This window comes from Eptesicus fuscus, chromosome 14 (assembly GCF_027574615.1).
Source record: "Eptesicus fuscus isolate TK198812 chromosome 14, DD_ASM_mEF_20220401, whole genome shotgun sequence".
Classification (NCBI taxonomy): domain Eukaryota; kingdom Metazoa; phylum Chordata; class Mammalia; order Chiroptera; family Vespertilionidae; genus Eptesicus; species Eptesicus fuscus.
The window spans coordinates 71,858,421-71,886,156 of NC_072486.1; the positions used below are offsets into that span (position 1 = coordinate 71,858,421).

The 27,736-nt window shown below is 39.4% G+C and overlaps 1 protein-coding gene and 1 non-coding gene across 2 annotated transcripts in view; one reads left to right on the forward strand and one right to left on the reverse strand.

Annotated features, from left to right (window-relative positions):
* Positions 1–27,736, reverse strand: part of CFTR (CF transmembrane conductance regulator) — a 194,069-nt gene that overhangs the window by 72,012 nt on the left and 94,321 nt on the right. Inside the window, exons 12-17 of the mRNA XM_054726453.1 lie at positions 21,653–21,747; positions 19,099–19,185; positions 16,215–16,941; positions 13,273–13,401; positions 4,176–4,213; positions 3,461–3,711 (exon numbers count right to left, since the gene is read on the reverse strand). Coding sequence (XP_054582428.1) covers positions 3,461–3,711; positions 4,176–4,213; positions 13,273–13,401; positions 16,215–16,941; positions 19,099–19,185; positions 21,653–21,747 — 1,327 coding nt within the window. The remainder of the gene's footprint in view (positions 1–3,460; positions 3,712–4,175; positions 4,214–13,272; positions 13,402–16,214; positions 16,942–19,098; positions 19,186–21,652; positions 21,748–27,736) is intronic.
* Positions 2,810–2,915, forward strand: LOC114226750 (U6 spliceosomal RNA). Its single transcript, XR_003612842.2, has one exon. It is a non-coding gene; the product is annotated as a U6 spliceosomal RNA (small nuclear RNA).

Genomic DNA, 27,736 nt, shown 5'->3' on the forward strand with positions numbered 1-27,736 from the left:
GCCTGGACCCAGGGGTGTGTGGGCTCTCCCAGACCCAGGGGCGCTTGGCCTCGCCCGGGCACGGGATCCAGCGTCATCCGGGTCCAGGGGCACATGGCCTCACCCGGACCCGGAGTCCGGCCTCACCTGGACCCAGGGGCATGTGGCCTCACCTAGACCCAGGGACGTGAGGCCTCACTTATACCCAGAGGCGTGTGACCACACCCTAGCCCAGAGGCGCGCAACCCCGCCCGCACCCGGGTCTCAGCGGGGCCCCGTCTTCCCGATCCCAATTCCTGCTGGTCAATCCCCCCTCAGCAATTCCCCTGGCCATCCTTCCAGAGCTCCAGTATGGCTGCTGCAGAACTCGTTGGGCGGCGGCTCGGCGAAGCTCCGGTGCGCCCGGTGCATGGCGGTGGGCCGGTCTGGCGTCGCTGCGTCGGCCCTTGGGTCTGCATCGGTGGCCGGTCGCCGAGCATGCGCACCTGGCCGCTTCCGGGGCGTTGAGATTCTTGACGGACTCGGAGGTCAGCAAGCGCGGAGTCTCCCACCCCATGTCTCATAGGGGCTCGTCTGTCCGTGCTTGGCTGCCAGTGGAGCCGTCCCCTCAGCCGGAGACCGCCGGGGGAACTGCGCCGAGCACGTTCCAGGCCGCTGTTGTATCGCCTGAGCCATAGTTCTTTTGTGTCGCCTGAGCCGTAGTTCTTAAAGTGTGGTCTTTGGGTCACCGGCATCAGCATCATCCCACATACACCTCTTTTATTCTAGTTGTAGAGCATCTACTCAGCCAGCCCTATGGTGGTCTTGGATGGTGTCTTCTCTGCTCTCTTGTCGTAGTCTCAAAGTTGTTGTGGTAGGCAACAATCAGGCTTCCGCCCTATGCCTCCATCTTGGTCCTCCTTTGTATAGTTAAGTCTTGATTGTTGTTGGTGTCACTGGGGGGGCTCTCTTTGTCTATAAAGGAAGAGTTGCTGTGCAGGAGACACGTTTATGGGCCGGGTCTTGGTGCAGCAAAGCTTTGGCGCTCACTGAATATTCCTGTTGAATGTGTCCCTTATGCACGTGGTTGAAATCTGGTGTCATCTCCCACAGACCACTAGATGCCCTCGTTTCTGGGTCTCCAATGGGGTGTAGATCAGCTACTGCCTTAGGCACTCAGCAAGGATTACAGCAAAAACTGTAGTTTCTTCCTCCTGAGTGGCCCTGGAGCAGTCCGACTAGAACAGCAGTTCATCTGGTCCGCTGCCAGAGAGCAGGTCACCCACATACATAGGCCGTTGCTTGGGGCGCAGGTGTGCCTGCAAGACTTGCTGGGCAGGTCTTCAAAACGTGCGGGGCGGGTCCCAGGGCGGGGCGGGGTCTCAGGGCGCCAACAGGCCATGGTGCGGCGAGCCGCGATGGCTGTGAGTCTGGTCCTTCTGCCTTCCACGTATCTAAGTCCCCTCGTTCCGCACTCCAGCGCAGCAAACACTGATTGCTGGGCGCACCTCCGCAAGAGTCCCGCCTCTCCCCGCAGGCATCTGGGTCTCCCGCGGTTCGCCAGAAGATGGATTTCAGGGTGATGGAGAGCTAATCTCCCCTAGGTTTGGAACAAAAGCCCCTTTCCCCCGCCACCAGCCAGACCCACGCGCCTCCACACCTCATCCCCTCCAATTTCGCTGGGTGCGAGGCAACAGAACAGCCTTTAACCTCCGCCGCCATCTTTTTCAAACTTCCCAATTTGTACTTCTTAATCCCTTCATTTCAGTCAACTCTACTGAAGTCTAGCGCCGCCGGGAGGTGCACGGAAAGGGCGCCCGGGCCTCCGTCCGGTGCGCGGTGCGCGCGTCCCGCGGAACCAGGCGCGCGAGGGCCGTGCGGCGGGGACGGGCGCTGGGCGGCCGCCGAGCTCCAGGCGCCGCCATCGCCGCGTTCCGGGCGTCGCCGCCGCGGCGTCCCCCCAATTTGTACTTCTTAATCCCTTGAATTCAGTCAACTCTACTGAAGTCTAGCGCCGCCGGGAGGTGCACGGAAGAGGTCGCCCGGGCCTCCGTCCGGTGTGCGGGGCGCGCGGCCCGCGGCACCAGGCGCGCGGGGGCTGTGCGGCGGGGACGGGTGCTGGGAGGCTGCCGGGCTCCGGGCGCCGCCGCTGCGGCGGCGTCCCCAGCGTCCCGGGCCGGGCGGCCTGCAGGGGCGGCGGGGTTGCGAAAGTGAGTGAGTTTCCCAGGGTTTCGCCCGGAATGGGGTTCAGTGCAATCGGAGCCAGCGCTCAGCGCACTCCGGAGCCTTTATCTCCTTCCTGCCAGTGAACGCCGGCCAGGTCATAAGCCGCCCCTTCCTCTCCGGTTCCATCCTCCCCGCAGGCGCGCGTGCTCATGTCTCTGCCAGTTTCTCCATACCTTAGGCTTTTACGGCTTCCCCGACTGTCCCCGTGGCCTTCTCCTTCCCCCCAGCTGTGGGCATTTCAGTCCACCAACTTTCCTGTGGTTCTGGACGATGTCCGTTCTGACCTCTAGTTGTATTTTTGAAATTGTTGTGCCCGGCTGCAGGTTAGGTGTTTAACCTATGGCGCCATCTTGGTTCCTCCTCTCGCTTTTTTTTTTTTTGTTTTTGTTCAATACCTTTATTTATTTATTATTTATTTATTTATTTATTTATTCATTCATTCATTCATTCATTCATTTTGGTGAGAACATTTAAGCTTCACTCTCTTAGCAAATTTCAATTGTACAATGAGGTGTTAGCAATTATAGTCACATATTACACATTAAATTCTCAGGCTTACTCATAACTTCTAACCTTTTACCAACCTCTCTGATGGTATAAAAAATACTTTAAAAATACATTTGTGGTGCTTGCTTGGGCAGCACATATACTAAATTGGAACGATACAGAGAAGATTAGCATGGCCCCTCTGCAAGGATGACACGCAAATTCGTGAAGTGTTCCATAAAAAAAAAAAGACATTTGGGATTTCAACCACCACCAACCTTACCCACCCCCCATCCCCCCCAAAAAAGGAGGGAAAAAAAACACCTGAAACCAATTTGTATGATGAACTTTGAACAGCTACAGGAAACTAGATTATTTTACTCCACCAAAAACTTTATCTGTAAAAGAATTCTATGTTTTCCTTGATTGCTTCAAATCTTCTACTCTTTTCAACAATACTGAACATTGGCAGCAAGATGCCATGAGGGGGTTAGGCCAAACAGCTGAATGGAGAACAACTGACCCAGAAAGGTCTGCTGTTGCTATTGCAATGCCATCAGCATCGCTTTTCAACAAACTGAGCTACTGCAATTAACTGATACAGAAATGTGAAGAGCAACAATATCTGACAGTCTACAGTATCTGAGAAATGTACATGCCTGTCATAAGGAAGCTCAACAAAGTTCAGATGCCTCTGTGCAAAGCCAACACTACGGCTAGAAAACCAACTACATCACAGGCCCTTTTGGCGATGGATCAGCAGCTTCAGTTTGTAAACCCAGTCAAGTACCTGCTTTCAACGTGTTGAGGGTGGACATAGGCGCATGAAGAACAGAATGTAACATTTTGTGGTGTAAAATTTTCGACACTGTGATTAGAGAATGCACTAGTGGTAAACCTCGGAAGAATCCCAGAGCAAGCAAAGTGTCGGCTACTCCCACGTAAATGTAAAAAACATAAAATGTGCTGGTGCTGGTGATGATCACTGCATAGCCGTTATTTGTACTTGCAGTGCTATTCCCTTTGTCTGGAGGAGGTGTTCTGTAAAGAAAAGGGAACTTGTTACTCAGCAACAAAACCTTCCCATTGAATTTACAATACTATATGCAAAGGAAACAGAAGTTGAGTCTAAAGAAACACAAATATTTCATTAGCAGAGCTTATGACGTTAATCTCAAGAATTTACTATTGCAAGAAAGTAAATTAAACTTTTTCACCATTGAAATAGATAAAATGAATTCTTATTAAGTACTCAGAGAAAATTCTAATATATGTTTTAAATATTTTCCTTGTGTTTCATGGAAACTGAACACAACTGAATTCTTTAGAAATTGGTGAAAAGCTGCAGGATCTGCACGTGCTCACAATTTTAAACAAAGTAATTCCATTTTTTACTTCTGTGATATTGTAGGGAAATGAAGCACAGTGGATATTACAATACTTAATAAGACCCAAATAATCAATAGTAACAAAATACAATCCACAATAGGACATGAAATACTCACCCTTTAAGTAGCCACAACACAGCCAAAGAAACAGCCACCTGGAATGGAAAAATCAAGACACAGTAGATTTTTTTCCCACCATCTTTACGTGTTCTTCCCAAACCCACCTCTAATTCCACCATGACCAACATCAAAATACACACAATTTCATTTTCATTTTCTTTCCATTATTTGTATTAAGTTAATGGGATTTAAATTTCACTGAATTAAATACTTTGTCATTTTTTCCTTCATTCAACAGGAAGTATTCATTTCCTCACAGGAGAGCTAAGATCATAACTTAATGTTTTATTTTTTTTATTTTTATTTTTTTTTAAATAATTTTTAAATATGTTTTATTGATTTTTTACAGAGAGGAAGGGAGAGGGATAGAGAGCTAAAACATCGATGAGAGAGAATCATTGCCTCCTGCACACCCCCTACCAGGGATGTGCCCGCAGCCAATGTACATGCCCTTGACCGGAATCGAACCTTCAGTCCGCAGACCGACGCTCTATCCATTGAGCCAAACCGGTTTCGGCAGACTAATCTTAGCCTGCTAGAGGGTAATTTATCTGGTTATTTATAATCAGATAAATAACTTCATTTGTCATGCAATGATTATAAGGGGCTAATTTCTATGAGATCAATTAATTATTGGAAGAGATGAGATTATTATTTATGAAAATCAGTTAAAAGTCTCAACAGTACAAAAACTCAGTTTATGAATAAAGATAAGGTGCATTCAAGATAAAACATACACTATCGGTACTATTTGGGCTTTCTCAGGTGGAAACTTTTGGCTGATGGACAAATGTTTTATGCCATAACTAAACAAAACAAAATTTTAACAACTACATGTGTTTTTTTTACTTCCTTTGATATGTAAATGATCTGTTTTATATCAATTTGACTTTATAGTCTCTTAAACTTGTGGAAAAACAATCTTCTGTTGATACCCCCCACAACTGTAATACTAGAAATGACTGAAATGATACAATTTGCTCAATAATAACTATACCAAAAATTCAAATAGAAAAAAAAACCCACAAGAAATTGTGAGTAAAATAATTTGAAAATGAACACAGCATAAAAAATAAGTAAGGAAGAAACAAATAGTCTTGGTATGAGAAATCTATGTCTTATTTCATACTCAAATGTATCTTAAGTATGTAATAGTACTATATAAAAATTTATGAAGAACATTTAGCATTAATTAAGAAATTACATTATAGGGGGAAGGTCAATGGGGGGAAAAAGGAGACATATGTACTACTATTTGTAATACTTTAAAAAATAAAATTAAATTAAAAGAAAGAAATTACATTATAAAGTCCTATACTTGAAACAGATGTATCTGTGTTAGTTAAATTCACATATCAGATAGGAGTATAATGATGAAAAATCTAATGGCATCAATCTCGCTTTCCTACTTTTCTTCGTTGTACACATCGCCTTTATATACTATATTTATAAAGAGAAAAACCACACTTATTTCTTTGAAACTCAAGATGACAAGAAACTCAACAATAATCTATGTCAAAAATGTTTGTTCTAGTACAAATGTTTTTCTCTTTCCTAAGACTAATCAAGACACTCAAGGATGTAGATAAGGATATATTTCTGAGTCTCTCTTTGGTTATTATAGTCCCACTTTGTTCCAATTAAAGGAGTGCCAACAATGCTGGTATTGCCAACATTCTCTGGATGTGAGTAAATCCCAGAATAAATATTTTATAGCATTTACTATGGAGCAATAACCAAAGCAATTTTCCACAGAACTTATCTAATGAGTGTAATATAAAGTTATTTCCTGGCTCCTGTGGACAGAGACATGGAACCTGCAACCCAAACTCTTTTTATTGACTGAAACAAATACCTTTCCAAACACTTGACATAATGACTTTAGCAAATATACTTGGACCATATAGAAACAATTGAGTAAGCAAGTTCTATCATTTCATTTCCAGAATGTTTTCAGATTATAAAAGTTCATACAGTTTAGGATAGAATGGCAATTCGGTATGGTTAAAGAAAAAGGTCTTTATTTGCAGGGTTTTAAACATCATTCCATGTAACAGAAAACAGTAAAGTGTAGACCAGCACTGTCCAATAGAAATTTAAATAATAGAAATGTTATATATGTGCCTTGTTCAATACTGTTGCCAGTGATCACATATGGCACTTAATCACTTGAAATGTGGTTAGTATATGTGAATGAGGAACCAAATTTTAAATTTTTTAAAATTAATTTTATTTAAGTTATATGATCATGCATGGCTGGTGGCTACTGTACTGAACAATGCGTGCATAGATTATAATAACTATTAGTTATGTAAGTGTGCAGACAGGTTATTTGTTATATATCCATGTTAAGCATCGGGATCTGATGATGGCATTCTCTAAGGATATATCCATGAATGGCCAAGATGATGATTAATGAACTTTGCAAGTGGAACCAAGATGAAAAGTAAAAACCAATATTTAAGAAGCTAGAATTAAAATTATGAAGGTAATTTGTCTACTTGATTAAAATAAAATGGATATGAGTGTAGAATATCATAGTATATACATATGGAAAGAGAAGTCATGTACCTACCTTTGAAAGACTTATTTGCTAAATGAATTACTAAATAACTTAGGACAAGTGATAGATGAAAGTTGATCAAGTATGTAGTCAATCCTTATACTATGGTTTCAAAAAGAAGATGTAATGTAGAACTAGGGCAAGAATATATCCAGGACCTATGAGGAACCCTGGTGAGATACAATTCTGATATTGACAACTAAAGAAAATAGGTTTGAAAGAGAAGAAAACTGCCAAGGGCAATGTGATAAGACCTGGTTTATAAAAGGCTCAAAAATGTGAATACAAGCAAATAAGGTATAATAGTCCAACATTCTATCATGAAGAACTTTAACTGACTGCAGAAAAGACAAAACTAGATATTTCACTGTGAAAATCTGCAGAGGTCTTTAGGTTTGCAATGCTCTAGATGTTAAGCCTAGGTGATAACAGTAATCCCTTCCAGTCATAACAGATGTCTCTGCCTGTCCTCATGCCCACATCCAATCCATTTTGCATACAGCAGACAGAGTGAGCTTTTATTTTATTTTTTATTTTTAAATGTTTTATTTATTTTGAGAGAGGAAGAGAGAGGGAGAGAAACATCAATGTGAGAGAGAAACATTGATCAGTTGCCTACCGTATGCACCCCAAGCAGGGACCAAACCTGCAACCTGGGCATGTGCCCTGACTGGAAATAGAACCTGTAACCTTGCAGTGCACAGTTTGATGCTCAATCAACTGAGCCACACTGGCGAAGGCAAGAATGAGCTTTTTAAACCATAAAGGACCACATCACATCCTGCCTGAAGCCTTTAAAAGCTTCCTATTGCATCCTAGCTAATAAAAGAGTAATATGCAAATTGACCATCACTCCAACACACAAGATGGCTGCCCCCATGTGGTCAAAGATGGCTGCCCCCATGTGGACACAAGATGGCCACCACAAGATGGCCAGCAGGGGAGGGTAGTTGGGAGGGACCAGGCCTGCAAGGGAGGGCAGTTGTGGGCGATCAAGCCTGCAGGGGAGGGCAGTTAGGGGTGACCAGGCTGGCAGAGGAGGGAAGTTGGGGGCGACCGGGTCTGCAGGGGAGGGCAGTTGGGGGTGACCAGGCCTGCAGGGGAGGGCAGTTAGGGGTGACAAGGCCTGCTGGGGAGGGCAGTTAGGGGCAATCAGGCTGGTAGGGAAGCAGTTAGGCATCAATCAGGCTGGCAGGGGAGTGGTTAGGGGGTGATCAGGCTGGCAGGCAGAAGCGGTTAGGGGCAATCAGAAAGGCAGGTAGGCGAGCAGTTGGGAGCCAGCAGTCCTGGATTGTGAGAGGGATGTCCGACTGCCCATTTAGGCCCGATCCCGGGAGGGGTCCCAGATTGGAGAGGGTGCAGGCTGGGCTGAGGGACACACCCCTCCCTCCCTGTGCATGAATTTTGTGCACCTGGGCCTCTAGTTTAAAATAAAATATAAGCTCTTTAAGAGAGTCAGGGGTCCTGGGAGTCCTGGCCTACTTTTCTACATCACCACATGCTGCTTGCTTCTCTTTCCCAACCCCCAATTACACTAGCCTCCTCTCAGTTTCCATGATTTACCAAACTCTTCACAGACCTTTGCATTTACCCCAGTGTTTGTATGTCTGAATCTTGTTATCATTTGGGTGTCAGTGAATGTCATTCCCTCAGAAAGGCCTCCCTGTCTACCCTCCTTTTCCCACCTTTATCTTAACCCTTTGCACTCGCTTGCTTTTTTCTCGATTCCTGCTACCGATGCTAACCGTGTCGAGTCACACTCGACATCCGAGTGCAAAAGGTTAAAGCAATGTATTTCCTCTTAGTGCTTATCATGTTCTGTAATTATTTCCATCAAACTGTACTTAGTATCTCTCTCCTCCCTCAGAAAGTACTTTATAAGAGCAGAGAGAAGTCAATTGCCCTCTTTCACATGGGATCCTCAATTCCTAGCACAATATCTAGTAAACAGTCAGTATTCGGTAAATCTGTAAATAAAGTAATGGATAAGAGAATAATTTAAAATATACTTACAGACGTCAACAGAGAGAAAGTATACAATGATCATATAGAAAACACATTGGAAAAAGAAGGTGACATGTTATGTAAAGATAGAGAACCAAAATCCAATTTATCCCACAGCTTTGTACATGTACAGAATTCAGAACAACCTCCCAAGTCACAAAATGAGATCTGTGTTAAATGAATAGCTATGAAAACACTATTCACATTTTGAGTTTAACCAAAGGAACACAGCATTGTAAATGTTCTTTTAACATTATAAACCTAAGTACATTCATGTGCTCCATCTGTCTGCTTTGTTTAGTTCTTCACTATATGCATAGTACAAAACACTGTGTCTGGCATATTGAGGGAACTATAAACGTATGTGTTGAGTGAGTTAAAGGCTAAATGAATGACAGGAAGCGATAGTAAAGTGACACCTTGTCATGACTTAACACATGATTTTAATGCTTCATTGGTCAAATCATGTCCTAAAACTGAGACCCAATTTAAGTAAAGCTGCCTTAAAAGGATGACTGTCTATCAATAGCAGCAGTGGTATTATGGGAGCATATTACATGCCAAAGCCAAGCCACCCAAGGATTCCTGATTAACAGACAGAAGGGAAATCATAAAAAAATAAGATATTGCAGTTCTCTGACACATCTCTTAAAAATCACAAAATGAAAGCACTACACAGGATTTTTTGGATACTCCAACCAACAACAATAACCTCTGGTGTAAAAGGAACCAGGAAACTGTCTCCTAATCTATTATTTGCATTTTTCTCTCTATCTAGTCAATGATGCCAAGCAGGAACACTAGAAAGACCAACATAAAAATTTTATAGCTTACATCCTTGGTGCTAAGATCTCAGAACTTATAGAAGATATTATTCTATAGTCTGAAAAATAATACAACAGTATAATGATAGACTTGCCCTTATCAAAATGACATACTAGTGGTAAGTGGCAATAAAGTGAACAGACCAAACTATTTTTTTCAGTGTATCACTTTGAACATTTAAAAAAGTCTATGTATTCAGTACTGTAAAAAGAGAAGCTTATTAAACCTACTGTATATAATAAAATCTAAATTGAAGTACAGCCCCTATGAAAACTAAAAACTAAAACTAAATCACTTTCACCAAGAAATATATTTTAACCTTTCTTTAAGTTCTCTGATCATGATGAGCATGAGGCTGTAAACAAGGTTTAAAAGAACTAAACTATCTTCCAAATCACTGATGAGATATTTCAAAGATAACGAGAAAGAGGAACACTGCTATCAAGAAAGAAGCTTAATAAAAGAAATTTAAACTATGTAAATTTTGATTCAAATAAGGTACCAGAATTGTGAACATCAGTGAAAATTGTTTAGCTGCATAATTGTGCGCATAATTAAAACAATTACTATTTGTCTACTATCACCATGTTTTTTCATTCACAATTATGAGAGCCAGCCCTGCTGGTGTGGCTCAGGGGTTGAGCATTGACCTATGAAACAGGAGGTCATGGTTCAATTCCTGGCCAGGACATATGCCTGGGTGAAGGGCTGGATTCCCAGTATGGGGCGTGCAGGAGGCAGCCAATCAGTGATTTTCTCTCATCATTGATGTTTCTCCCTCTCTCTCCCTCTCCCTTCTTCTCTGAAATCAGTAAAAATATATTTTTCAAAAATTATGAGATCCAGTTAATTGGCAATGCCTCTAAGATATTGGCCACAAAGGCTTATTTACTGTATTGTTGCTTGCTTACAAAATGGCATTATCAATTGTTTTGTCAATTAAAAAGACATGTTTTACAATAATTTTGACAGCTCAACTAATAATGGGTAGTTATACAGCATTTGCATCTTCTGTTATTATTTAGTTTTTAACCCAAAGACAAAGGACCACTATCTTCTTGATTAACTGAGCTAATAATATTGTACACATGTGCAGCAGCTCAATGCTCAATAACTAATTAATAAATTTTATACCATTTTGGAAGGTGTGTAAGTTCAACTCTATTGAGTTTCATGGGACAAAGGTCCTGTAAATTAACATAAATCACCACCACTTTCAGATAGGACCATTTTTTCTTAACACTATATATTGAAAACTATCAAGAAATGTGATCTGTCGATGCAAAGGTTCAAAACATTAGCAATTACAAAGGGCTGATTTGAGATTAAATGTAGCACAGGACTGAGATTTATGCACATTAATGTTGGTCATTTGGCAAGACTGGCAGAGATTAATGAGGTAAATTTAAAATACTTTCCAATGAAATTTTTATTACTCATGTGAGAGTGTCAAATTACCCAACTCATATTTTTTGTTAAAGTGTAAAAGGAATTACTGAAACTTTCATTATGTCTGTGTTATGGACTTGTTCACCTTAAATTATCTTGAGCTTTATAATGATAACATAACCTTAAAGATATTGATGAAAACAAGCATTGCTCAATATGTGCCAAGCCCTACATAAAGTGCTTTATAATCATGGTATCTCTTAACCCATAAAAATGGCCTATGAAGTTGGTACTATTACCACCTCCATTTTCTGGATAAGGAAACTGAGCTCAAGGAGGTCAACAAACTGGTTGGGTTTCATAGTTTTAATAAGACAGAGTTAGAATTCACAGCCAAGTCAGTGTGATTCCAGAGTTGGCACTATGCTATACAGTAGCTCATAGCAGGCCTTCATTTGGTTTGTTAATTTAAAATAGGAGTATGGCGAAAGAGCTATCATCAGAACCCAAAGTTCAAATGGAAACCAATGGTGAAGTAGCATGGACAACCTTTTGGACATACCTTTAGATATTTAACACTATCTTATGGTACACGGTCACAAAGGAGTCATATTTTATGTAGACTTTTTAAATGAGGTGAGAAACAGCTTAACAATAGGACCAACATGTAGTCATCAGTTTGGTTTCAATTATGTACACATTTATGTAGCCTCAGGAGATTCAGCTCTTCTGCTCATTCCTTCCCGGAGAGCAGCACGGGCCTTCCTCTTAGATTTAGATTGTATATTAGGACACACCCAGACTTTTGTCCTCTGGAATAAATGTCTAAAGTAAGTAGTCATTCCCAGGCTGAATCCAATCCATAGGTGTGTTTTGTTGTGGCCATGTAGTGTTTATTTGTTTTTATTTCATTGACTACACACATTTAAAAAGGGTAACATTAAAATAATATTAAAAATAAAAATAAAAATGGTGACTTTTTTTAATAATATATTTTTATTGATTTCAGAGAGGAATGTAAAGGGAAAGAGAGATAGAAACATCAATGATGAGAGAAAATCATTGATTGGCTGCCTCCTGCATGCCCCACACTGGGGATCAAGCCTGCAACCTAGGCATGTGCCCCCAACTGGAATTGAACCTGAGATCCTTCCATCTGCAGGCCAATGCTCTATCCACCGAGGCAAACTGGCTAGGGCAAAAATGGTAACATTTTATAGAAAAACTAGAGGCCCAGTGCATGAAATTCATGCACAGGTAGTGTCCCTAGGCCTGGCTGGCGATAAGGGCCGATGGGGGCCTCAGGCTGCTGGCCAGGGCCTCCCTTCCCCACCTGCTGGCTGCTGGCTGCGAGCTGGGACCTTCCTTCATTCCGTGCCACCCCCTGGTGGTCAGCGCACATCATAGCAAGTAATTGGTCTCCCAGTCAAACTCCCTCGGGGACAATGTGCACATTAGGCTTTTATATAGAGAGATCTGGGTTTCCATTTTATCTTGATAAATAAGAAGACAGCAAAACAGATCCCAAATTCCCTCATAGCAAGTTCTTGGCTGGTGCTGAGTTCTAGTTGCCCCCTTTAGACAATTGGAGTTCAAATGTTCTTCATTCAGCCTCAAAACCACTGCATCCACTTGCCAGGCCTCTTTTGCCATTTAGGTAGCTGCTCCTGATCTAGAGGAAAGCCTCACCCATCAATCAACTTAGAAACCTCTTATGCTGATGTGAAACTGATTTTGTGGCCTTTGTCGATTGCACTTCCCCTTTTTTAAAACCTACTGATATGAAGAACAGCAGGGACATGGCAAAAACACCATGATGGTGGCGTTGAACACAGAAATACTCCGTAAGTGGGTAATCCAAATCTCTGAAAGGATTGTTTACAAAGATTACTAGCCACTAATATATTTTTATTTCATTTTTGAAGAAAGTCATTTAAAGGTGATGATTCATCACTTGCATATTTAATAATGCAATATCTAGAGTCAAATGAATTTAAAATTTAGTACAGAATGATTCTTTTAGTGTTTCATTTCAACCCATATAAAGGCATTCTACTTTGAAGTTCTGACCCTCTCTAATAAAAACTCTTTATATAGAAGATATATGTGTCTGTCTATTTTATATGGTATATATGAGATAATAAAATATCTATATGAAACTATACCTACCATTATATAGTATAAAGTTATATATGTACTTGTATTTATGTATATACATTTATACATGTGTACATATATATGCATGTATCCTTCCAAACTATTCTTATTTTAACTTTAAATCACAGTAACATTTTACAGCAGAAAAATTCTTACCTCAGCCAAAAAGATAACGAAGCACCAAATTAGCACAAAAACTAAGCTCTTGTGGACAGTAACATATCTAAGGTATGTGTTCCATGTAGTCACTGCTGGTATGCTCTCCACATCATCAAAAAAGCACTCCTGAAGAAAAGAATCATGGTTATTGCAATGAGGCTATACAGTTTCCAATCACCTATCACATGGGTCCTATGTGGTTTTATTTTGAATCTGTAAAAATAAGAAAATATTACTATTTGAAACTAAGTGAATTTCAACAAATATAAAACATTATGAATGACACGTGTGGTGTCACTCCACAGCCAGTATAATGTCCATTGGAACAACACAGCTTTTTGAAAAATGAGAAGCACTGTAATTCTTCAAAATTCTGAAAGCATACCACTGATTACTACTATTTTTTGACAATTTTACCATTTTAATGCTTCCAGTGTCACACCTTTAACCAAATGAACAGTACCTTCAAGCTGAAGCTTCCCAGAGCTCTCCTTAATTTATTTAACTGGGTCCATGGACAAATACACTTTGAAATTTGACTATCTGTAGAAATCTCCCAATAGATCTAAGGGCAACTGATGTTTCTATATTTCGCAGTAGACTAGTATTATCTCTCCTTCCAGCTATGGTTTAAATTACATAATTCTACTCCTCAGGGTATTCCCCTAGAAGTTTTGATTTGTCCTATGTAGATGCATTTCAAAAGTTTGAAAAAGAGTGATTGTAGATAGTCCAAAGGAAAAGGATACTTTTGGTTCTCATGAAGTCAACAAAATTCACAGGAAAAGCACTAATACTTCAAAGAAGGGATTCCAATTAAATTGGAACATAGCCCCCTGGTTAGGTATGAAGATTTTTGGAATCAAATAAACCTGGCTTTGAATCTGGACTACACATTGACTTCCTAAATGCTGCTTGAATTTGGGCAGTTAAACATCCCTAAAGTTCACTTTCCTTCTTTGTAAATGAAGATGGTGATAGGTACGTTCTGGGCAGTAATGGGGACTAAGTATATGCTGCCTAGCAGTAGAGCAATCAATAAGTAATAACTAGGTATTAATCAAAGAAATCATTCTTTACAACTAAATTTATGGGCTCAGGTTTGAGAAATTCATTCAAACTGATATTAAAACCATACAGATAAATTATCCTTTAGGAAACCTTTTATAAAAATTATAGAAATAGCCCTACCGGTTTGGCTCAGTGGATAGAGCGTTGGCCTGTGGACTCAAGGGTCCCAGATTCGATTCTGGTCAAGGGCATGTACCTTGGTTGTGGGCACATCCCCAGTAGGAGGGGTGCAGAAAGCAGCTGATTGATGTTTCTCTCTCATTGATATTTCTAACTCTCTCTCCCTCTCCCTTCCTCTCTGTAAAAAAAAATCAATAAAACATATTTTTTTAAATTATAGAAATACTGAAAGTATGTATCTTAGAAATAATCTATTGTGTTTTTTCATTTCACAAAGAAGAAAACCTTGGCCCAGAAATGTGAAATGATTTGTGATTGCCAATGGTCATACTACCCTTAATTGATCTATGCTAGTAAATATATCAACTCATCACAATGCTGCCTGTTTCATTCAAGGCACTTAAGAAATTTTTCTAGTAAATATTAGACAAAACCCCTCCACCTATCCTATATAATAAAACCCTAATATGCAAATCAACTGAATGGCAGAACAACCGGTCACTATGACGCGCACTGACCACCAGGGGGCAGATGCTCAATGCAGGAGCTACCCCCTGGTGGTCAATGCGCTCCCACAAGGGGAGCGCCCACCGCTCAGCCAGAAGCCGGGCTCATGGCTGGCAAGTGCAGCGGCAGTGGCGGGAGCCCCTCCTGACTCCACGCCACTCCTGACTCCACGGCAGTGCTAGGATGCCTGGGGGGATGTCCAACTGCCAGCTTAGGCCCACTCCTCATGCTCCCCACAGGAAGCGGGCCTAAGCCAGCAGACAGACATCCCCCTGAGGGGTCCCAGACTGCAAGAGGGCACAGGCCAGGCTAAAGAACATCCCCCTCTCAGTGTACAAATGTCATGCACTGGGCCTCTAATTTTTAAAATAAAAGTATTTTATCCTTTAAAACTTAATGTAAAAAACTTACTGTCTAAAGGTTGGTGCTAGTATACGTTAAGTTTCACACAACTTTTTTTAAAAGAAACCTGTCTAGAAATCCAATTTAAAAGATAAAAAAGGCCCTAGCCAGTTTGGCTCGGTGGATAGAGCGTCGGCCTGCAGACTGAAGGGTTCCAGGTTCAATTCCAGTCAAGGGCACATGTCTGGGTTGCGGGCTCAATCCCTAGTAGGGAATGTGCAGGAGGCAGCTAATCAATAATTCTCTCTCATCATTGATGTTTCTATCTCTCTCTTCCTTTCCTTACCTCTCTGAAATCAATAAAAATATATTAACAGATAAAAAAGGTCACACTAACTAATTCAGGTAAGATTGATATATAAATGACAATGTAAGTAGTCCTGTTAAGAGATTATAAGTATATATGCCTTACATACAAAAATATTCCTTGCTCTCTAAACTACTGCTATTACCTGTTTATATATTTGTTTATACTCCATCTCTTCCCACAGAGGTTTTAAGGTAGTAATAAAGCAGTTTTATAATAATTTTAATAATATATGATTTTTATAATTTATAATAATGATTACCATTGGCCTAGTAAACCCAACACTAGCCCTTGCTTTGATAATACATTTTATTGGAAAAGATATGTTCATTGCAAGAGGAAATAGTTGATTCTTTACACTTTTAAGTTGATTCTTTTGCTTACATAATTATGCACTTTGCACTTCCAGAGTCTTGAGATAAACCTTATGCTAAAGCCTTAATTTGAGTAAGTTTTGTGACATAGTAATATGCATTCAGTTGTACGCTGTGGCAAAAAAAAACCACACACAACACTAATAATTTATACACACCTTTAAATCTTCTTCATTAATTTCTTCACTTATTTCCAAGCCACTATCTTGAGATAAACGCCTTGAATATATATCCATTTCACTTAAGTTCCCCTGAGGGGCCAGGGACATTTTTCGTGTGGATGCTGCTGGGGTTCGGTGAATGATTTGACCTTGGTTCACTGAGGAGCGTGTCATCAGGTTCAGAACAGACTGCCTCCTGCGCCGCTGAAAGGTGGGACCAGTGTTGATCACATTGCTGCGAGGCAGGATGGCCTCCCCCTGCTCAGAGTCTGGAACTAAGGACAGCCTTCTCTCTGAAGGCTCTTCTGAATCTTCTTCGATGCCATTAATTTGTAATGGAGTCTTCTGCACAATGGAAAACTTTTTTAAGGAGTTGATTGGATTGAGAATAGAGTTCTTCCTATTTTCACCAAACTCTCCAGTCTGTTTAAAAGACTGTTTTTTTGTTTCATTCCTGGGGATGGCAGCATCTCCTTCCAGTGAGAAACGCCGTAAAGTCTCAGTTAGGATTGAATTTCTTCTCTCTGCACTAAACTGGTCAAAATAATCATATCCCATGAGCTTTGAATTGAAGTCAGGCCGTAGATTTTGTAATTCAGAAAATGTCCCATAAAAATAGCTGCTGCCTTCATGAAGAATTAATATTTTGTCAGCTTTCTTTAAATGTTCCATTTTAGAAGTGACCAAAATCCTAGTTTTGTTAGCCATCAACTTACAGACACAGCTTTAAGAATATAAAAAGATATAAGTAAGATGTCAATTTTATAAACTCTTTATTATAATACTATATGCATTTCATTTAAACATTTTATTAATGTATTCTTATATAAAACCTTTATAATACAATGTTATTATACTTAAAATAATTCTAAAAGTAAATACCCAATACTAATTAATTTGGTTCCTTTTGAGTTACTATAGCATGAAATACTGTATTACTGAATTATTATAGTACTAGAGGCTTGGTGCATGAAATTCGTGCACAAGGTGTCCCCTCAGCCCAGCCTGCACCCTCTCCAATCCGGGACCCCTCAGACCCCAAGATCGTGCCTAAACCAGCAGTCAGACATCCCTCTCACAATCCTGGACCACTGGCTCCTAATCACTCACCTGCCTGCCTGCCAGATCACCCCCAACTGCCCCCTCCCTGCCGGCCTGGTCACTCCTAACTGCCCCCGCCCGCCTGCCTGGTCACCCCTTACTGCCCCCCCATGCCGGCCTGGTTGCACCCAACTGCGTCCCCCCCCCGCCAACCTAGTGGCCCCTCACTGCCCCCCCCTCCAGCCTAATCACCCCCAACTGCCCCCCTGCCTGCCTGGTCACCTCACGCAGTCTGCTGTTCAGTCATTTGGTCGTCCCTCATAACCCCCCTGCCGGCCTGGTCGCCCCACGCAGCCTGCTTGTTCTATCGTTTGGTCATCCTTCACTAAACCCTGCCAGCCTGGTCATAGGCAGCCATCTTGTGAGGGTCTGATGGTCAATTTACATATTACCTCTTTATTATATAAGCTGCTATATTGTAAAGTTGAGTGTTAAAAGACCTAAAATGAAATTAAATATCTATATTAAATAAATGTTTGAGTTTGAGCAAATTGGTTAACCTCTGGGACATGATTCATTCATCTAGAAACTGACAGAATTGTTAGATGACCTTTAAGATTCCTGAGGGGAATCTTTCTATGTATCTTCTGACATTTCAGAGCTTTCCTGTTCTTTACATTTTTTATTAATTTCATTTTACATTTTAAGTTGACCACCAAGTTAGTTCTCAAAACTTTATATTAAAACTAATTTTATTTGTTAAATCAACAACAACAATAAACCTAAGAATTAAATAATAAATTGATCCTCCTCTAATAAAATTTCCCTCTAATCTAGAACTAAATCCAGAACAGAATCATCTAAGGGAGACAAACTCCTTTTAGGCATTAACCCTTTGCACTCGCTTGCTTTTTTCTCAATTCCTTTATTCTAATGCTAACCATGTCGAGTCACACTTGACATCCGAGTGCAAAAGGTTAAACATTTCATATTGTATAGAAAGAGACATAATTCTAGCGGGTACTCTAATATACTAACATGGCTAGCAAAGTTTATATGGATAAGAAGTTACTTATCATAGTCATAGTATTGTAAAAATAGTATGTTAGGTATTAAATTTAACTAAATTCTAGGAAAGGTGCTTCCAGGAATAATGTTGCCATTTAATACACACTTACATCTATATCCTTTTTTCTTAAAATCTTTATTTCTAGAAGAGTATCATGACAATTCTCATAAATAAACTACTTTATAGTCTATGAAATCAGCTTGAAGCTTAGAAATCAAGTCAGATAAGTAACTGCTTTTTTTTGGAACTTTGCACACTCTGAGCCCTGCTAGGAGCTACAATGAAATGTAAATCCCAAGCCCTGTGTGACTGAGGACAAGGTTCTGAAGGAGGCATTGAGGTGGATGTATAGTCTGAGCATTCACTTACATTAAACATTAAAAAATTCAGCTTGTTTTCTTCCTTAACAAGTTTACTATCTAAGGAGGAGATAGAATAAAATAATAACACAAAAAAGCAAGAAAAAACATTCCGTATAATAACCAATAAAAATAATGTCACGACAATAATACTGTAAAAACTACATAGACAGTGACTATTCAAGCAACAGCAAGGAAGAAACTGGCTTAGCATGAGGTGGTTAGTGGTTTTCATGGAAATGATATTGAATATTGGCTGCAAAGAGAAAATGAGATTTGAGTAAGTGCTATGTTGCATTCTTTCATAGAGTCACAATGGTGGACACATTTCTCAAGGAATAATATGCAGTCCATGGTAGAATAGTCATTCTTCATCTTTTAGCATGAGCATTATGTTATTCAAAGAACATACCTTTCAAATATTTCTTTTTCTGTTAAAACATCTAGGTACCCGAAAGGAGAGTCTAACAGGTACAAATCAGCATCTTTGTATACTGCTCTAAAAAGAAAATGAAAACTAATTTAGATTTCCTCTGTATGTCCCATGTCATTTAGTGTAGATGATTTTAAATGAAGAAAAATAAATTATATATCATTTTTATGGCTTTTCACAACACTCCAAGAATTGCTAACATGGTTTTGCTAAATGTGACATTAACCAGCAAAAGTTACAAACTGAATCACACCATACCATACAATTTAAAACATTACCTTAAATAGAAAAAAAGAGAACACTTTCTAACAATAGAATATAACTAGAGCAAAACACAGTGCTATATGCTGGGAACACAATGGTAAAAATTACACAGTTCCTGCCATCAAAGATTGTGCATTGTGGTGGAGGAAAAAGAATAAAATGGACTGTTTCAATCCTCTAAAATATCAGAGACAGCAACTAAATTGCAGCACTTATGTGAAATGATTTCTTTTTAATGTTTTTCGGTGTTGACTGCTATAGCAAATTGGTAGCAGTACTATTGTAGCTATATAATTGATATGCTTTTTATTCCTTATAGTCTCAGTCTCTGTACCATATTCACAAAAATTACAAACAGGAAAAAAAATGAATAATTCACAGTAAAAATGAATAACCATTTTTTTTTTACTTTTTAAGTTAAAAAATAAAATATTATGAGCAAGTAAATTCTTCATTAAGTTGACAATAGCACAGTAATAAAATGGAGATATAGTCCCATGTTAATGTGAATGAGATAATTTCTTCATAACACTTAAAATTTTCAGGTGTGGTTGTTAGTTACCTTAGCCCCCCGCCCCCAACACCACCAACCACACAGAAATCAGTGTTTATGTATAGTTCTGGGTACTATACATAAAGAAATATGTATTCAATCAGATTTCTAAGAGAAAATACAGAAATGGCCAAAAGTCAAAGTAAAATCTAAAACAACCTTTGCAGTGTTATTTTTTAAGACAAAATGCAAGAGAGCTAGCTAAAAGACCTCCATCAAACTATACCCTCCAGGTCTTCCTTCCCCCACGTCATACTTCTCTCTCTCCTTTATACCTATGACATATATTGTTAATATATTTATGATGTATTCATCATCTAAAACTGGACAACACATGACACATTCCAATAAAAATAAAAATAATTATTTTCTGTAGTACTTTAAACTGTGTACACCTTACAATAAAACCAAATCTTAAACTAGTAAATACAAACTCAATTGTATATTGAATGTCTAGAAGCTTCATAGCATAATTTACCTAAGCATAAAATGGAATGTTTAAGATAAGTCTTACTTGGGTTCACAGGTTAATTAATCAACTTCCATTTATTTAGAGACATCATTTTTTAAAAATTATCTTTATTGTTGAAAGTATTACAGATGTCCCCTTTAACCCCTATTGACCCCCTCAACCCCACTCCCACACCCTCCCCAGGCCTTCCCAGCACTTATGTAGAATCAAGAGGACCTAGTTCAAATTATAACTCCACCATTTCCCAATATGGCTTTTAGCAAGTTAATATATAACAGCTTCAATTATCTCATGGTTTCTTTCATAAAATAGAAGAACAAATCTATCTTTCCAAGGTGATACAGGGATTAAGTAAAAGCACACACATACACACACACACACACACCCCACCTAGAATATTACTAGGCATTTGCAGGTGCTCAGTGAGTCAGTTTTCTGTCTCAGCTTTTAAAAGCAGGAAAAACAAGTAAGGGAAAGGAGCCAAAATATCAGTAAATCAATGTGATTTCTTATTAACAACTGTGGCAGCACAGTAAGAAGAATTTTGTTCTAATATAACTGGAGGAACATTTGACATCCCATATCACCAATAACTTTTTAAATTGAACATGACAGTTTAACCACAGCATTTTCAACTTGACAGAAATTAGCTGTACGGACTTACTTCTCTCTTTGACAGCTCAAAATGCTTAGACTAATAATGTCTCTACTAATGGAACGACCCACCACAGTGTCCGATGTGCTTGTCTTTTTTGTCTTTAAAGACTACAGACTTTAAACCAAGGGATATCATTTGCCTTGCTATTCTTGTTATGAGAATAATTACGTTGAAAATTTTGAAAATACATGTTTATCTAAACTAAGAAGCTTGAACAGAAGCCTAGAGCAGGTGTGTTCATTGTGGGGTGGAGGTGGGCAGGGAACTGTGTGATGGACTTCACAAAAAAGTTTACATCATATCTTTCCTTGTTCTATGCATTATCCCAGCGTTTTCCTTTGTAGTAAAACATACCATAAGGTAATCAAATATACACACACCAAAATAATTGCATGCATTTTTATCAGATATGAATACTATATCATGATCTATAGTTCTTAAAGAAGGTGATTCTTAACCAGCCAGTCATAAGACTCCAAGCACTTTTCAATTCCAAAACAGAATATAAAAATAGAGAAATATCTATAATTTCTACATGCATGATATTTACAGCAAATGCTTACTGGACCAATAACCGGATATTCACCTTGCCAAGGAAATTCTTGCTCGCTGCCCTCCACTCAGTGTGATTCCGCCTTCTCCAAGAACTATATTGTCTTTCTCTGCAAACTTGGAGATGTCCTATTATCAAAAGTAGAAAGTAAGAAGGAAATTGTTAGTATGCTGGGTCTGAATTTGAAAGGTCCTTTTACCTTCAAAGGTAATCATATATCACTCTATTGCTTTTAGCTACAATTGAATTTTGAACACTGCATCTTGATTATTTTAAATCCACTTCAATTGGTCAAAACATTGCTGATTTTGAGAAATAAATTTTTGTTTAATTTTTTAAATGCCATTAATGAACATTAAATAATAATAATTGGAAAATATAAAAAAGTAAAGCCTATGTATATTTATGGGTATGTAAATATGTGTGTGTATATCATCCATAGGCCATTATATAAATCTAAGTGCTATTAATGTGCTCAAGTGCACTTCCTTCCGATTTAAATACACTGTTATAATGGAATCTCCAAAACTGAATAAAACTCTCAATAAGAGGTACTAAATGAATGTTACTTACAAACTCTTACCCCTCACGCCCCCATCCTCCCACATCATCCCCCACCCCTACCACTGCTGTATCTAAACGTTTTAGTGGATACCCGTCAGTACAAGGCAACTCCTTTCCAAACTTCTCTCACCGACTCATCCACCCAACACCTCATTCTTGTGACCTCTCCATCCATTCTGCCTCTCCTGTCACCCTCCTTCCACATGGATTGTGTCACCTTTCTCCCAGGTAATAAACTTTCTGTGGCAACAACCATGCTAGGCATTGTAAAAGAAGTTTAGAATTTATCAGAAATAGTCTTTGACTCCCAGTCATTCTAAATCTAAGCCATAATCCTGAAGAATACTAACTAACATCCAAAAGTTTTCATTAACCATTTTAATATAGGTCATAAAATAGTACACAATTGACCTACAAATTAGTTGTACAGGTGACAGAAGTATCTATACAATAGACAGCAAATACTAGAAGACTTTCTGAAAGAGATGGGGCTCAGCCTGAGATTTGAAGGATGAGAAGAGTCAAATAGGTACTACTCTCTCTTTAATTCAAAAAGGTTCTCTCCCATTTCCCTTCCCATCTTCAAATATCTGCTCTTTTCTTTTGCTACTACCTTCTTCTCTCTCCCTTTACAAAAATACACTTCTATACTATTCTCCTTTTCCTTGACAATCCAGGAGCAATCCACCATCTCTCCTTGAGTTGCCAACATTGTTTATATTTAAATTGTCAAATGCTTACTACAAAACTCTAAGCTCACAAAGGAGGCAAACTAACAGTGATCATTTATTTTAAAAACTATTTCACAGCTTCAATAGGCTGAAGCCATTCTAACCACTGCCCCCCAAGGAACTCTATCCTATATAATAAAAAGGTAATATGCAACTTGACCATCACTCCAACACAAGATGGCCATCCTCATGTTGTCAAAGATGGCCACCACAAGATAATCAGCAGGGGAGGGCAGTTGTGGGCAATCAGGCCAGCAGGGGAGGGCAGTTGGGGGGAACCAGGCCAGTAGGGGAGAGCAGTTAGGGGAGACCAGGCCGGCAGGGGAGGGCAGTTAGGGGTGACCAGCCCAGCAGGGGAGGGCAGTTAGGGGTGACCAGGCCGGCAGGTGAGGGCAGTTGGGGTTGATTGGGCTGGCCGGGGAGGTTAGTTAGGGGCAACCAGGCCTGCAGGGGAGGGCAGTTGGGAGAGAAAAGGTCTGCAGGGGAGGGCAGTTGGGGGTGACCAGGTCAGCAGGGGAGGACAGTTAGGGGCGACCAGGCCAGTAGGGGAGAGCAGTTAGGGGTGACCAGGCCAGCAGGGGAGGGCAGTTAGGGGCAAACAGGCTGGCAGGGGAGCAGTTAGGTGTCGATCACGCTGGCAGGGGAGTGGTTAGAGGGTGATCAGGCTGGCAGGCAGAAACGCTTAGGGGCAATCAGGCAGGCTGGGATCGGGCCTAAACGGGCAGTCGGACATCCCTCAAGGGGTCCCAGATTGATGAGGGTGAAGGCTGGGCTGAGGGACCCCTCACCCCCCCGTGCACGAATTTCATGCACCGGGCCTCTAGTTGTCAATAATCCTGAGCTGGGGTGACAAAAGGCCTGATGTTAAAAATTATGTCATGTTGGAGGTGATACAGTAGGATAACCCCCACTCCTTTCTCTGGCAACCATCAATCTGTTGTCCGTATCTATAAGATCAGATTTTTTTTAAGATTCCATACATAAGTGAGATCATACAGAATGTATCTGTCTTACTTCATTTATCACAATGCCCTCAAGGTCCATCCATGGTTTTGCAAATGGCAGGATTTCCTTTTTTTTTTTGTTTTTTATGACTGAATAATATTTGTATATATGTGTATATATACCAAATTTTCTTTATCCATTCATCTGTTGATGGATACTTAGGTTGTTTACATGTTTTGGGTATTATAAATAATGCTGCAACAAACCTGGGGGTGCAGGTATCTCTTTGAGATAGTGATTTCACTTCCTTCAAATAAATACCGAGAAGTGAAATTGCTAGGTCATATGGTAGTTCTATTTTTAATTTTTTGAGGAACCTCCATACTATTTTCCACAGTGGCTACACCAATTTACATTCCCACTAATATCCTTAGTATTTTACGATTTTATACTATTGTGAATTAAATAACTTTCTATATCCATTTTGAGACAGTTGCTGCTAGTCTAGAGAAAAGCTTATTATTTTTGTATGCTTAACTATGATCCATACATCTCATATTCCCTTATTACTTCTAGCAGACTTTTTGGTTTTCTGTTTGTCTCTTTGCTTTTGGCTAGAATCCCTTGGGTTGTTTTTTTTAAGTGAACAATCTTTTCGTGAATATTTAATATTATTCCTACTTATAGACAAATGGCATTAACTTCTTGCCATTTAAAATGTCTACTTTAGAATGTTAACTAAAAAATACTGTATTTATGAAGTTTACTTCTATTTGTCTTTGATTTTTTATTAGAAATGACTGCTGAATTTTATGTAAGAGTCTTTTAATATTTACTGACCTTTATTTGGTGTTCTTCTTTGTCAATATAACAAATTATATTTTGTTTATATATATTTTTTATATTGAAGCACCCTTACATTCTTATAAATTTTGCTTGCTCATATTTTATTAGTTTTATATCATTCTGTATGCTATGTATTAATATTTTATTTATAACATTTTATTTGAATCTCTACATCATAAATATGATTAACTATAGTTTTCTTTTTCATAGTTTTTTTTCACTTCTGGGTACTAAGACTATGTTGCCTTTAGAAAATGAACTGAAGAGCTTGCCATTTGTTTATATGGTTTGGTATAGTTTAAGTAACATGGGAAATGCATGTTGTTTAAAGGTTAGATACAGTTCAGCTACCTTTTTTAGTAGACATTGAATCATCTTCACAATGGTAGTGTCTACTCAACCTTCTTCATGCTTCTTTCTTCAATTTTATTTGTATTTAATCAAATAGTAGAATTTGCTAGTAAATCATCCAGTTCCTCTAGGTTTGTTTGTGGGTGTTTCTTTTTTAGGTTTTTAAGTTTGGATAGCAGTTGTGATCATTATTATACCTATAGAAGAATATGGCATTTTACACACCATTAAAATATTATTAAGGAAAGTATTGCTAAAAGATGAAGTCTTGTCTAATGCTTAAAACATCTTCAATTTCCTATCAGTTTAGATCTTTTTCAAGGAGTTTTGAAGACCTCTCCTCCTATGCTAAGATAATATTAAATGTGAAATGTAGAAAAAATATTTGTGTAAAAGGAAATAGGGAAGGAGACAGGGAAAGCTTGGAGGGTTGTCAGACCTCAATGCAAGTTCAAGCCCGGAGTGAAGGCTTGGGTGGGAGAAGATGAAATCATTGTGCAGTCTAAGTCCAAGCAAGTTTTGGAAACCTATCTGGGAGTCCTTGAAGCCAAATCTAATCTAATAATAGACAAATATGCAAATTGACCGCACCTTCGCTACACCTAAGCCACGCCCACCAGCCAAGCCGTGCCCACCAACCAATCAGGACGAGTATGCAAATTGCCCCAACAAAGATGGCGGCTAATTTGCATATCAAGACAGCGTCCAAAGAAGCCAAGAGCTGCAGAAAGGAGTAAAGCTTCGAAGAAGCAAGCAAGCCGGGGGGGAGGAGAAGGGCGGGGCGGAGGCGGGGCCGGGGGCGGAGGGAAACGCAGGCGGGCTGGAGGAGAAGGTGAAGCGGGCGACAAGGGCGGGGCGGAGGCGGGGCCGGGGGCGGAGGGAAACGCAGGCGGGCTGGAGGAGAAGGTGAGGCGGGCGACAAGGGCGGGGCAGAGGCGGGGTAGAGTGCAGCAGGAAATCCTATTGCAGGATTTTTCCTGCAATGGGAAAGCTAGTTAATTAATAAATAGGTTCCATGTTTTTTAAACACAAATCTGTATCCCTTCCACACTCAGTCACTCATGAAAACGCAGTGAGTGAAAGATTTCGACCCATAGCTACTGGGGCCCTTGTTCAATGATGCTCCCTACAACAATGGCCTGTAAGGCACATCTCCCTGCCACCACAATACCTTACCCCCCAAAACTGGCAAGGGATATGAAGTCAGAATGGCTACTAAACATGAAAATATGTATACGCTCAGCAGCAATCAGGAACTGCAAATTAGAAAAATAGAGAGATATGGCTTTTTATAAATTAGAATGGCAAAAATTAAAGTCTGTCAAAAACAAGAGCTTATAAAAATGTGAGTCAGTGGGGGCTGTCATAAATGGCTGGTGGTAGTGTAGTGTTAATTGGTATGACTACTTTAAGGTGCGATTTGGCAGTATCTAGTAAAATTGGAAATCCTAATAACCATAATTCAACAGATAGATATCTATACCAGAGAAACTCTTGAGTATTTACAAAAAAAAATAAAGATTTTTATTACTGTAAAATCTTTGAACAATCTAAATGTTCATCAGTAGCAGAACGAGAAAATAAAATGTAACATTTGAGCACATACAGCAGTTTAAAAAAATGAAATAAATTTCTATATATGACAAGCATAGCTAGACCTCAAAGAGATAATAGGAGCAAAGAAAGTAAGTTGAAGAATGATATGTACAAAGAATATTATTTTTGTAAATTTTAAAGCCATGCAAGCAAAACTATTAAATATTGTTTATGGATAAGTGTATGTATATATAGGTATAATTTATTTGAAATGAATTGGAAAAGTATATATCATATTCATAATAGTGATTGTTTGAAACTTGGGGTTTTGTGGAAGAATGATGGTGAGAAGGATTTGTCTAGGCTTCTGACAACACCATTAAGAAATCAGGCATCTGCAACAGCATGGATGGAACTGGAGAGCATTCTGCTAAGCGAAATAAGCCAATCAGAGAAAGATAAATATCACATGATCTCACTCACTTGTGGAATATAATGAGCAACATAAATTGATGAACAAAAACAGATCCAGGACAGAGAAGCATCAATCAGACAATCAAAGCTCAGAGGGAAGGTAGGGGAGCGTGGGGGGGTAAGAGGAGAGATCAACCAAAGGACTTGTATGCATGCATATAAGCCTAACCAATGGACACAGACAACAGGGGGGTGAGGGCATGAGTGGGGGCTTGGGGAGGGGGGCAATGGAGGATAAGGACACATATGTAATACCTTAATCAATAAAGAAAAAATATATATAAAATATCAAAAAAAATAAAAATAAAAATGTTACATTAATTATCTGTAATTATAATTTTTTTAAAAGCAGGTATGTTTTCATATGAATGTCTTCTATCTAAAATAGACACTAGTGAGACAGATTACTTTTTAAAAGCATAAAAATAAAAGATTCCTGCATTCAAAAAGATCTGATATTCTGAGCCAATGTTTTTGGCCTCCTTTCTGGACTAAAAACACTTAGGAAAAGAAATGTGCAAATGTAGATAATTTAACAAGTTATCTCAGGTATTGTAATTAATAGGAAGCTACTGAGATTGAAATGAACAAAATAATGGAGGTAGAATGAAGGGAATTGTGAATAAGTCCGTTATTTTAAGTCAGATGTGTAACACCAGTATCCTACTGC